This window comes from Apteryx rowi, unplaced genomic scaffold (assembly GCF_003343035.1).
Source record: "Apteryx rowi isolate R43461 unplaced genomic scaffold, aptRow1 scaffold_6, whole genome shotgun sequence".
NCBI lineage: Eukaryota > Metazoa > Chordata > Aves > Apterygiformes > Apterygidae > Apteryx > Apteryx rowi.
The window spans coordinates 6,162,149-6,174,609 of NW_020450871.1; the positions used below are offsets into that span (position 1 = coordinate 6,162,149).

At 36.0% G+C, this 12,461-nt stretch overlaps 1 protein-coding gene across 11 annotated transcripts in view; it reads right to left on the minus strand.

The window, feature by feature from the left end:
- The window catches only part of TRRAP (transformation/transcription domain associated protein), a 100,964-nt gene that overhangs the window by 66,711 nt on the left and 21,792 nt on the right, over nucleotides 1-12,461 (minus strand). For 8 of the 11 annotated variants that reach the window (XM_026083034.1, XM_026083031.1, XM_026083029.1 and 5 more), the window contains exons 21-30: nucleotides 10,304-10,482; nucleotides 9,008-9,207; nucleotides 8,010-8,227; nucleotides 7,693-7,890; nucleotides 6,756-7,016; nucleotides 5,612-5,773; nucleotides 4,241-4,337; nucleotides 3,684-3,805; nucleotides 2,069-2,239; nucleotides 857-925 (exon numbers count right to left, since the gene is read on the minus strand). In XM_026083034.1, the coding sequence (XP_025938819.1) occupies nucleotides 857-925; nucleotides 2,069-2,239; nucleotides 3,684-3,805; nucleotides 4,241-4,337; nucleotides 5,612-5,773; nucleotides 6,756-7,016; nucleotides 7,693-7,890; nucleotides 8,010-8,227; nucleotides 9,008-9,207; nucleotides 10,304-10,482 (1,677 nt within the window). The remainder of the gene's footprint in view (nucleotides 1-856; nucleotides 926-2,068; nucleotides 2,240-3,683; nucleotides 3,806-4,240; nucleotides 4,338-5,611; nucleotides 5,774-6,755; nucleotides 7,017-7,692; nucleotides 7,891-8,009; nucleotides 8,228-9,007; nucleotides 9,208-10,303; nucleotides 10,483-12,461) is intronic. The other 3 variants (XM_026083040.1, XM_026083035.1, XM_026083030.1) reach the window with 1 other exon arrangement.

Below are 12,461 nucleotides of genomic sequence, written 5' to 3' on the forward strand. Positions count from 1 at the left end.
AAAGCAATGACTAAATTTAGATGTAAAAACTCTTTGCAACGACAGGAAAGAGTAATGAAAAGCCATTAAACAATTTCTGTTTTGAGAGAAATAAAAAGCCAAACTAATTCCATTCTAATTTGAAAAACAAAGAAATTAATACAATTCCCCTCCAATTCTTTCCTAGTTCATGCAATAATAAATCTCAACACTTAATATAAATTATTAATGACATCTTAATAGAATTACAGAACTTCTGGCAATCTACATGTACAGCACTGAAGCAGGAATTCCCTTAAGTGCAGTATCATCGAAGAACACACACTGTTGTCATTAAGCTATGCAATTTCCTCCTTACCAAAAAATTGATCAGGTTCCCATAGTTCAACATCCAGACCACTAGTTTGACTGGGGCAGGGAGATTTTTATGCAATCTCAACTAGTAAATATAGAATTAGCTTTCACAGATCAGATTTAAAATTAACTGGGATGATGTTGTTGTTTTGTATAATTTTCACAAGAATATGGTATGAACATCAAACATATTAATGAAAAAAGAGGGATGATGCCACTGAGGTCATCATCCATTCCAATGAAGAAGAGATTTCTAAGCAGAAACCCCTGCAAAATCAATAGGCTTTCCCTACACAAACCTGTGTAGAGTAGGCTCTAAAGGAAATGTACCCCAAGGGTAAGAAGCTTCTTTTACTAAGATTTGTTACAAATATTCAATAAATAATTTCATTTACTTGTAACAAAACATCAGTGTGTAACGAGTTATGGTAACATTTACAACTGAATGAGTTCTGTATTTCCTAAACATTTAGGCAGTTGATTTCTGCATTGTCTTCCCCCATAAAAGCATTCATTAACTTACATTTCCATCACTCCGCTGTCCTCCTTTGTGTGTAATAACTACCACTTCCATCCATTTACGCAGGTGTTGCTATTAAAAAATAATAAAAAAGTTTTTTTTAAGCTAATTTGCATTATTCTTTTACTGCTCCATTTTAGCAAGTGACAGCAAATACATCAAGAAAAGAAAAAGTAGAGGCAGGAATGATTGTTTGAGGGAAACAAAGAGAAAAATCAGAGTTATTTTTGTTCCCTCAGCTGAAAAAGTTCATTTACTATTTGAAATAATATGGTTCACAATGCAAGAGTTGTTAAACACTTTCCAAACCAAAGAGGTAGCAACATCACCTAAGAAAGTTGTCATTAATCTATTAGAAGACCGCAACTTTCATTTTGGATGTGAAACCTATCTGTATCATTTCAGGATCAGGGCATTATCATAACCCTATGCGGGGYTGAACAGGAGACTGCGAGGGATTGTTATTAAAAAGCATTTTTTATATACATAACATGTAAAGCATTGCACAGGAACAACAAACCCTGAAGTTGCCACCAGTTTGATTTTTATACGGAACACGCAACTATGACATTTAATGAATTAAGAAGCCTTCATCTCCTAAACTACTTTTATCACTTGCAACTTAAGCTTCATCTGTTGACTTTTACAATTTGCTAAGTTCTTTCCCTATTCAAGAGAGCAAGAGATATGAGACTACATACATAGATCAGAAGGCATAAAAAAAATGAAGTTCGATATGCAATGGTGATAGGTTCATACTTGTTTAACATTTTGCATGATACATATTCATTTTCATATTTAAAAAACTGTAAAAATGGACAGAGAATTCCACCCACTTTAAAAATTCCAAATAAAGTAAGAAAGGCAATATCTTCCATCATTTTATAAATCAAAAAAAAGCCAAAACAACTTAGCCTACTAGAAAATAAAGCATGCTTTCAAGGGTTTCCTTGGTATACAATCCTGCTGGCACCTTGTTGAAAGAGCAATTTGGTCCAAGCAGACCTGAGCATCATTAGGTATGAATTCACTTGAAGAAAACATCTCCTAACTTCTTGCTTTCGTAGGTCTTTAGAAATTACCTCAAATTTTAACCATGCAAATGTTTAAAGATACTTTTTTTTTTCCTAGTAATTGGGAAAAACTCCTATTTTAATATATAAATTAAATCACTATTGCATTTTTCTTTGACACCTTGAACATGAATAGGCTTACCATCATTTGATCACAGAATTTATCATTGAAAGAGTTTGGAAAAAGTCTAGTGACAGATGTCAGACGATTCACAACATTCAGGGTCAAGCTTCGATAGTCTCCCAACATCATAAGCAATGGTCTCATGTGTGTATGAATTTGATCTACTTCTATTGTAGCTCCTTCCAAGAACTGCAAGAGAGTAAAGAATTAAAATGAGGAGGAACACGTTGGCTATTTTTGTGCAAGTACATTACTTAAAACTAATTCTGCTGGCTTATTTTATTTTGTACTTTCAGAATGCGATGGTTTAAATGCCATTTATTACTGGAAATATATATGATGGCAGGATGGATTCAGGAAGTACTTAGGTATTCCCGATGCATAGTAGGATATTCTGTAAAATAATTAAGCAGAACTTAATTACAGACAAGGATTAAAAAAACTGCCATATTATAAATAAAATATAAAATTATGGACAAACGACTTAGAAACCACTTTATTAAGATTTGGCTGTGAAGCTGGCTGAAGGCAACACAGCAAATTTCTCTGTTAAAACCTGCATCCATCCTGAGTTACACAAAAACTCAGGAGAATCTGGCTGCAAGCAACCAGACAGGATATTTGCTGTTCTGATCAAAAGCTGTGTGGGCACAGATTCATCACAGGAAAAGGTGATGGAAACGATCAAGAAATCTTATACCACAGGCATAGGTCAGAGCAGCCCTTAGTTGCTCTCTTGTACCCCTTCCAGACCGAACTGTCAGCAAACCACAACCAGTGAGTACGTTCCCTCTCGTGGCCAGAGTGAAATGAAGATATCTGACTTCAGACCACTCAGTGGCATAAACAAAAGTAAACGGTCAGCATTACTGTACTTACTTTCCCTGTGACATGCCACCCCACCTACACCTCCTTGCAAAAAGGTTGTTAATATTTTTAATTACATTTTCTATTTTTTGTCTAACTATTAAAATCTTGCCAAATTAGAACTAAGCATATTTATCAGGCAACAGATCATCATGAGGGGACATCCTTTTCCCCGTCCCTCCAACTGCTTTACACTATAAGCTGGCACCCACAGGACAGATGCAGTTTGGGACCCCAAACAGCAGAGCTGCAGCCTTGTGCCCTAAGGCACCAGCCCCACTGCAGGGCAGAGCCTCTCTGCTGCATTGCTGCCGCCTCCAAAACCAGCCACGGCATCTCTACACCCCACTTCTTTTAGGAACAGAAGCACAAGAAAAGCTTTTAAAATAAACCCATACATGCACATTTTTGAGACTGCTGGGAAAGACTGACACTTTTTATTGAGAAAATATATTTTCCATTAAAAATAAATAAATAAAATAAACAAATAAAAAGAGAGAGAGCAAGGGAAACAGAGAGAGAAAGCACCATGGTACTTGGGCAAGAGCTTACAATGTTAATGTCAACCAGAAGAAAATTGTTATGGCTAAGTTCAAACCCCTCAAAAAACACGTCTGACAAAAACTTAATTACAGTGGTGCCACTAATGAAACTTAGCAGAGCAGCCATCAAGCCCTATAGAGACATTTCCCAAGAAGCTTTGTACCAAGGAAGTAAAGCAGAAAGAACAGCAGCCTCAAAGCAGCATTGTTTTAAACGCACTAACCTTTCTCATGCATGCTTCTCCTGCCTCCTGCAGTTCATTATTTGTTGAGTTAAGTGCCTTGAAGAGTGCAGCAATGATCTTCTCTCTCGACTGAGGCAAGTAATTGCAGGCAGCTAGAGCATCTGCAAAATCAAAGTAAATTTGTTCTCTTTGTTAACTCATTTTCAAAAGAGAGGGGGAAAAAAAATCCTAATTCTACATTTATTCTCTTCAAACTTAAACTTATTTCATCTTAAATTACTGACAGCTAAAGTTTAGCATGCTTTGCCAGAAGCAACAGACATCATAAAATTTAAAAAAAGAATGGAAGTTCTATTAACAGTGTTTTAAAGTTTTCCTAGTGCTATATTATATAAATATTCTAAAAATATTTTGGGTTAACTTCAGGAACCAAATCCTATTCATTAAGACATAAGGGACACTTTCCCATTAAACCGTGACCTCTAGAGAACAGTCATCAGTTCTCATGCTCTCAAGTTTTCAGCTGATCCTGGACAGAAGCCTCCCTGTTGCTCACAAGAACACTTATCTGCATCAAATTTTGTTTAGGAACTTACTTAAGGCTGCAATCCGAAGAGGTACGAGCGATGGCAGACTTTTGTAACACGGTAGCTTCATTAAGGCAGCATCTTCAGCCTCACACAAATTCAACAACTGCGGGGGGGGCAGAGGGGAAAGGGCACAAAAACAACAACAACAACAACAACAAAAACATTTTAGCCTAGCATTGTGAATGATGTTTGAAACAGTCTTATCGGCTACCTTTTTAGCCTGGTTTCCCCAAAGAGCTGGGTTCATTTACGCTAATTGATCCCCAAATTTGACTGAGGGGCAAAAACCTTACTAAAAATAGAAGTACAAGTTTCCATGAAATGTGGTGGTAAGCCAGAGGCAAGAAAACTGATTAACCCTGCCACTGAAGGAAAGTCAGGCAAAAATTATCCATTTGACATTTTGTTTGCCAATATCCAGCTGGTCAATTTGCAAACACACAGCTTATGCAATACAGGTTGTGAAAGACTAAGTCTACAGCAAAGGCTGCTCCCGAATGGCAATGACACCACTGAAGATGTAGAAGAAAGGAGTAAAAGAGCAGAAGGAGATTAATAAGAGAAAAATCTGCTCAAAATGCCTTCAGTAATTCTACCGCCCAGAGGGTCAATTTTTTCCTACAGAGCTCTCCTCTTTGCAAAGGAGAATTTTCAATATACACATATGTTTTTGTTAGAAAATACTGAACATTTGAAACAGAAATTATGCAAATTAACACTTTTCAGGTTGCATCTATATCAAAGAACCCTATTAAGGTTCAGATCTTCACAGTACCAATACATTGCTCTCAGCTCTACAGCCATTTTTTGATCTACACCACTTTGGTTTTGTCTTAAGGAAAAAATACAGGGTCCTTTGCCTTGACAATCGCACTCCCTACCTGCAGTTATTCCCTAATTGCAATTACTGTTGGTATCAAAGTCCTTCTGAACTTATATGTGGACAATACAGTCATGAGATCAAGGAAATAAACAGTTTAAGTTAAATCTACACATCAGTTTTAGATGCGATTTTATACGAACTGTAAGGGACTCAAAAACCTTAACAAGCAATATTTAGGTTTTGGTGGCACAACAATTTATTTAGTACACATATTGTGCATAAAATAAGGCCTAAATAAGAAAGCTGGGGCTATTAGACTATCACATCAAGGTTTAACATATTTTACAGGCATGACAACATTCTGCTCAGCCCAGAGGTATTTAGTTGCAGGCAAAGGCAGATAGCTTTATCAGTTCACGTTTCAAAAGGTAAATTCTTACATTGCAGCGGAAGTTTAAAATGCACAGAAAAAAGTGATTTTTAACATTGACAATTCTAACACCAGCACTACTTAAGTATCTGCATTCAAACATGAGACTAGAGAAAGAGCGTACCTCTGTGTAGAAAACCTTGTGTTCCACAACATTCAGATCCATGGTAAACAATCGAGGTTGCAAGGTTGTGCAAAACGTATTCCCCTCCATTAACCCAATCTGGGCATTTGCAGGTTGATGCCTAAGTAAGTGCTTTTTAGGAGGAACCATGTCTTGGAGGACCTACACAATACAATTTAAATTACTGAATTAGCAGCCTATTCAAATGACCCCATAGACCTAGCAACAAAGACATCATCGGCCACGGCCCTGTGTTTTTATCCATTTGCTACTCTAGCTCCAAATGTGTCTCTTCAGAAATCACTAAGGAAGAAAAGTACTTCTCTGAACTCATTTAATGCACAGTTAGTTAGTGAATCAACTCAGTATCTGTAATTATTACAGATTCTCTGTGAACAGATATATGATATTTAATAACTTTACATAATGGTATAAGCAATGTTAAAAAAAAAAATAGACTTAAGCTTTAAAAACACTGAAGTCAAAAACCAAGCTTATTCTCAGCTCCTAAAATATCAGAAAAATGAAAACATTCATGTAAGGTTTTTCCATTACAACAATTTATCACTCTCCTCCATAAACACCTTTATCAAAAGAAGATCTTAAGTAGAGGCCATCTCTGCAAATGCACAAATTACTACAATAACATCTACAGTTTTATATGCTGTGGTGGCCCTAGAGCTTATGTATTTTCACTAGTTTCGAGAGAATGAATGCTATATTAGATTTGAGGAGTATGCAGCAAAACCTGATTAGGAAAAACTGATACGGAAAGGCACAGCAGGGTCTCTTATTTTGAGACACAAAATTATGATGCAAAATACAGTAGCTACCTGGCCTAGCCTATGTCTGATTGGTGGGAGCATGTGCAGTCCATAATTTCAGGAAGTAAATCAATTTGAACAGAAGACATTACCAATACTGGCTAAAAAAACCCTCAGGCACAATTTGTATGAATCTCTACAATACTCCAGCTACAGTATATTTAGAACAATGAAACCTAGCAAATGACAAACAGATGCTATCAAAGCACTAAGAGCTTAATTCACTAATATGGGAAAATGCAGTCAGAAAAGCATTTTGCAAACACAACTGGTAAACAACTTTAAACTCACTTGGACTCTCCATAAGTATTTCTTCTCACCTCTTTATGTGGCTCCATAATCACAGTGACACTTTTTCCAGTGACCTGTGCAAGCACCTGCAGCGAATGCATGGCCTGTTTTCTCACAGTAGAGTTTGGAGACGTTACTTCTCGAACCAGGTCATGTGTCACATGATGGAAAGACTTTTCCTGTGCCGCTAGGATTTCTTCTGTTTTTTCTTCATCTTTCAAGGGAGTTGCGCATCTAATCAGAAGTTGTTCTAATGTCGTCTTTGCCATAGCAACTGCTCCATTGGAAACCTAAGGTATCATAGATTTTCTATTTTTAAATACAGAACACAAAGATCACAAATCTACATACTACTCAACAACAAACTTTGCATTTGATTTTGATGAATCCTCTGCAAAAGACTAAAAACATGTAAAGCTTAAGATATTCAACTGGTATTCCCACCAATCATTCAAAAATTATGAGCTGCAATGGAACATAATTTTATAAATGAACTCTAAGAGCTGGAACACCTAAGCAATGTTGTCACCATATGACTCACAACTGAGAAAAGGTCAAGCAGCCAATTCTGTAGGTACCTATAAGTAAAGCTATATGCAGCTTTCTGATAAGATGAACATCTTTTAAACAAACACAGAAGGAAGAAAAAAATAGTATTCTTCATGCAAGTTACAGTGAATCTTATGTTCTTTCACTGATCTGAACGCAACTTGCACATTTCTACTCTGAAATAAGCAAATGCAATTCCAACAACTTTGACAAAGTTACTTGGAAAAAACAGATCTGATTCTTTATCTCAGGACTTGGTTTAAGTTAAAATGACTAAAATTCACTCACACTTGTTACAGATGTGATACATTTTTAAGTTAAGCAAAATCAAGATTAGCAAGACTTCAATTTGCGTGAATTTAAGAACAAAAGTGATAGTTCCTCCACACTAGTCAATATAATCCATCAATTAAATACCTCTCCAGTCAGATCCATCATAACAAAGAGAAGTGCCTTCAGGAAAGTCTGCTGGTTCTGGAGGACCCAAATTAGGGGCAGCCGTTCCATGAGGAATTTAATTGACACCACACCTCCTAGCTTAGCATACCAAGCTTGTTCGTAACAGCAAGCACATAAACGTTCCACGATGTAGGAGAACAAAGGAAGCTGACAAGCCTGGAAACAAAGAACTGTATCAATGCTTCAGGTTTTTTTCAACTCATTGACAGCCTCCAAAAGTTCAGAAGCAGAATTAAAGAGGCTGAAACAAGATGAATAAAAAAAGGCTCCATTACCCTTTCCTTTGAACCCAAGATAATGCTTGCGACATCAAATATCACCGCTAGAGCCACCTCTCCTATTTTGCAGAGTTCCTTCTCCTCATATGCCATGCAGATTGCGATGGCATCAATAAGCACCAAGGGATCCATGCCTTTCGACCCATTTTCTTCACTATGAAACATGGCTGTGCTAGGCTGGCTTCCAACCTGATAGCACTGCAGCAAGAAGGGACCTGTAATTTATATTGGGGGAAAAAAAAGAAAACAAAGAAAAAACAATGGATATTTCAGTATGAATAGTCTTTCAATTAGGTTTTACTACTCCTCTGATGAGCTGATGGCAAAACCAGTAAGCACTGTGCCTATTTGCATACAAATGGGTTGTAAGGCATTTTTCAGTCTTAGAAGAAAAATGATTACGTCTACTTGAGTATTTTTTTCTCTCATTCAGTGACTATGCACTGCAGAGGTCTGCTAAGGAGATTTAATTAAACGAAGAATCTTATGAAAGTCAAGTTACATTAAAGCAACAGTGAGGAGTAAAATGCTTATAATATGTCTTTTCCCAAATTACTAGTCATACAGTCCAGCTCCAAACAATTTACTTCATAGATACAAGACACCACCATGCTCTACAATGTTTACCTAGTTCCTCTGATGGTCCTTCAAAAGTGCCCTTCAAAACTGGGAAACAACCCAATTAAAAACCATACACAAAAATAAATATGTATCAAATTATACAAATGCGCTGAAAGTAGACACTGTTACAAACATTATTTCATCTGCTTTTGGTATTTTAGAACTATCATTAGTTGATGTTTTTGAAAGTGTGCTTAATAATTCTTCTCTGCTCAAAAGAACTGAAACATAATTCAGCCATACAACAACAACAAAAAAACATATCAGCCATTGCAATATCATGACTTTCTTAAAACAAATGACTACTACAGAAAGTATGAACTTCTCCACCCCTCTCATGAAGGTCCCCATGATCTCTGTTCCATGCTACTCACCACACTGCTGAGCTACTGCCACCATAGTGTAGTGGCGGATTAGGCTGGCTACAAAAGGCAGAGCACTAGGTCTCAGGTCTTTGATGACTGCCGACATGAACGCCCCTGTGAGTGCCTGTTCAAACGTCTTACGAGCTGGAGTATCCTGCGCTTTGTACCGATGCGAAATAATTACACTGGGTATAGACTTCTCAGTAAAGCTGAAAGACAAAATTAAATTCATTATAATCCTAAACTGCAGTACTGGCAGATCAACCATGAACATCATCAAGGACTTAATTTACAGTTTGCTCTCCCTAACTCCTCCGCTTTCCACTTTTCCCCTCATTTTGATAGGGCTAGACCAGTTCACTTAGTCTGTATTAATTTTGGCAACCACTGGTCTCAAACATGATGGATAGCTCAATTTCATCACGAACATTTAAAGCCAGTGGTTCAGAAGAAGCCACATATATTACAAATAATAGGTATATGGGCATCACGCTGCAACTCAATTACAGAACGTCATTTTCAGTATTTTGACATTTTTCCCTATTTGAAAATGACATTTGATTTTAATCTTTCAAGATTGAAACATTATTTATCAAATCACTGCCCAACAAAACATATTCATTCCAAAGCTATATTTATGTCAAGTCTAAGAAGTCCAAATTATAAAAGCCACTATGCTCTTTAGCTAGACTTACTACACTGCAAGACTCAAGAAGTCAGCATACACTTAGTGGGTAAAGATGTCAAAAGTTATCTAAAAGCAATAAACACATTATATATCAGTGGCTAAAGTTTTAAAATGTCTATAAAAATTAAACAAACAAAAAACACATACTCTAAAAACAAATATCAAGTCATATGTTAAACTGATCACTCTGTAAACATAAGCTACATGTGTGACTATGAAACTGAATTTTATGTCTCTTTCACTTTGGCAAAAATAAGTTACAACAACATAAAGAATATCACAGTCTAATTTAACTTTTCAAATGTAGTTAAGTACCCAAATAGGCCAACTATTTAAATATATTAAATTATGATTACAATTTAAAATTTGATCTCTTCACATATAACAGATTATACATTGGACTAAGAGTAGAGGAAGAAAATTAAGGCACGAAACATATCATTTGCACTAAAATAATGTGCTGAGAAAATTCCAAAACTTTCTCTCAATAACAGGAAAGTCCAACATTAATTTAAAGTGAAGCAGGATAAACCACTAGGTAAAAAGTCCATACATTGCCCAGGCTAACCATTGCCTCTAAATCAGGCTACTCTAAAGACACTATAAATTTTACATACACATTTATGCTTAAAGAATTGTCATACTTGGGATGTGCAAGAAGTTGGTATAATGCATGTTTATTATCATCCAGGCTCATCATAGCTACCAAGAAACACTTGATTACTTCCCAAGCCTGCCTCCGATAATACGGTTCAGTGTTAGCACTCTTCAAACAGTCCAGAGCAGTCTCAATTGCCTACGATGAAAAAAAGATGACAAACAGTAACAGAACACTTTTTATTTTTAATATTTTTAATAAGGTGATTAATCAAGTGAACGATATATCTTTAATGCATTCTAAAGTCATCTAAACGGCATTTACAGTTTGGACTGCTCAAGTTAAGAAATATAGAGAATGCCTGACATGAGTGGACCTGAAACCCTTATGGCGTTTGCTCTGCTTTAATATAAGTGGAAAGTTTCATGGCAGGTACATTTATTTCCATAGCCAGAAAGCATATGACGCCATGAATGATGTATTCCTTCATTCTCTCTCTCCATGAAAATTTTCCTCCATCTTCCTTCCAGCAGTAATTGCTATTCCCAATTCCTATATATTGTAGATATAAAAATGCACTTATGCATGCATGCATATGTAATTAGTACAAAAAATGCTCTACCTTACAAATTGTTTTTTCACATTTTCCGCATAGATCAAGAGTTACATCATACGAATTAAATGTCTCTGTAAGCAACATCTAAACACCGATTGCTTAATGGAAAGTCTTCTCACAAAGAAAGAGAAGAACGGTTTTAATATATTTAAGGATCATTCCAATCTTCTTGTAAGACTTGAGATTGATGAAAAGGGGGTACCTTTTTTCTGAAAATTTTCACTTTCACCCACATATACAAAGTTACCCTCTATCCTTCCCCCAAAAGAATGGGGCAAATTAAAACCAAATAAGAGACACATTAAATAAAAACCCATGTAAAAATTAATTTTGGGTGCACGAAATAAACAATTTTAATGCCTGATCAATTGTAAAATCTAATCATCCATGCTTAACAGGTAACACAGGATTGGGCAAAAAGAGTGACCTTTCAAGGCCTCTGCTACAGAGAAGTGGGCATTTTTCTTTTCTGAAAAGAGAACCATCTATCCACTTACTGACTTAACCAGCTGCCCTCTCATCATCTTTTGAATAACCTTATTAACATCTCAATGAAAAGAGCAATGAGTTTTCCACAGACAACCACCAAAGCACTAAAAAGAAAAGATGAATTTCTCATTTTCAATTTACTCCACTGTTTTTTCTTTTTAATTTGACATTTCTTTTTTACAAATATAAAGTATGCAGCAAACAATATTGTTTCCTGGTCAACACCCAAGAAGCTGAAAATTCTTCCATGTCATTAAACAAACAGGTTAGATGCATAAATACTTTAGAAAACTTGGTTCAGATTAAACCTAGTGGGATAGAAAAATGTCAGCAATTACAGTATTTATACACATTCAACTCACATCAGTTTCAATATAGAGGAGTAAAGCTATCCGCATTTTAAGAAACATTTTTCCAAGCTATTTTTAATCCTGTTGGCTGTATAGAGTGAAAGAGTCAGCTGCCTGTAAAGAAAATTGTTTACTATACTCAGATCACACTGACTTATGGAAGTGTAATTGAAAAGATAAGTATTAAAACTCTACAGGTCAAATTAACTCAGAATCCAGCTTGATTCTCAGATCTCAAGACAGAAACACAGATTAGGTTGCTACAGTTAGTGTGAACTAAACACTTGTGATACATTGAGACTGTTGTATGAAAGCCACTACAAGAATAAAGTGCTTTTGTGAGTATTAAAAGTACTATACCCAGTCTGGAGATAACAAACAAAACCAAACCATCGGAGTGACTAGAATAACCATTGGAGAACTTTTATGATCAAAGAACAAATTACTGGCACACTTCAAAGAAAACTGGGAGGTTTTAGAGTAGATTCCTGCTCCTGACCTAACCAGCACAGCAGAAGTTAGGAAAAAAAAACAAAAACACATACATGCGACAAAGAACAATTACTTGTGTCAACTCAGCTTCCTACCCTGTGACTTAATATATACAGAACAACATATGCATCTCCCCCAAAATATGTGATTTAAAACACAGTTTAAGGAAAAATAAAGAAAGAACAGGTTGGGGAGCTTCAGCTAATTTTGCACAACAAAACCAAGCAAGA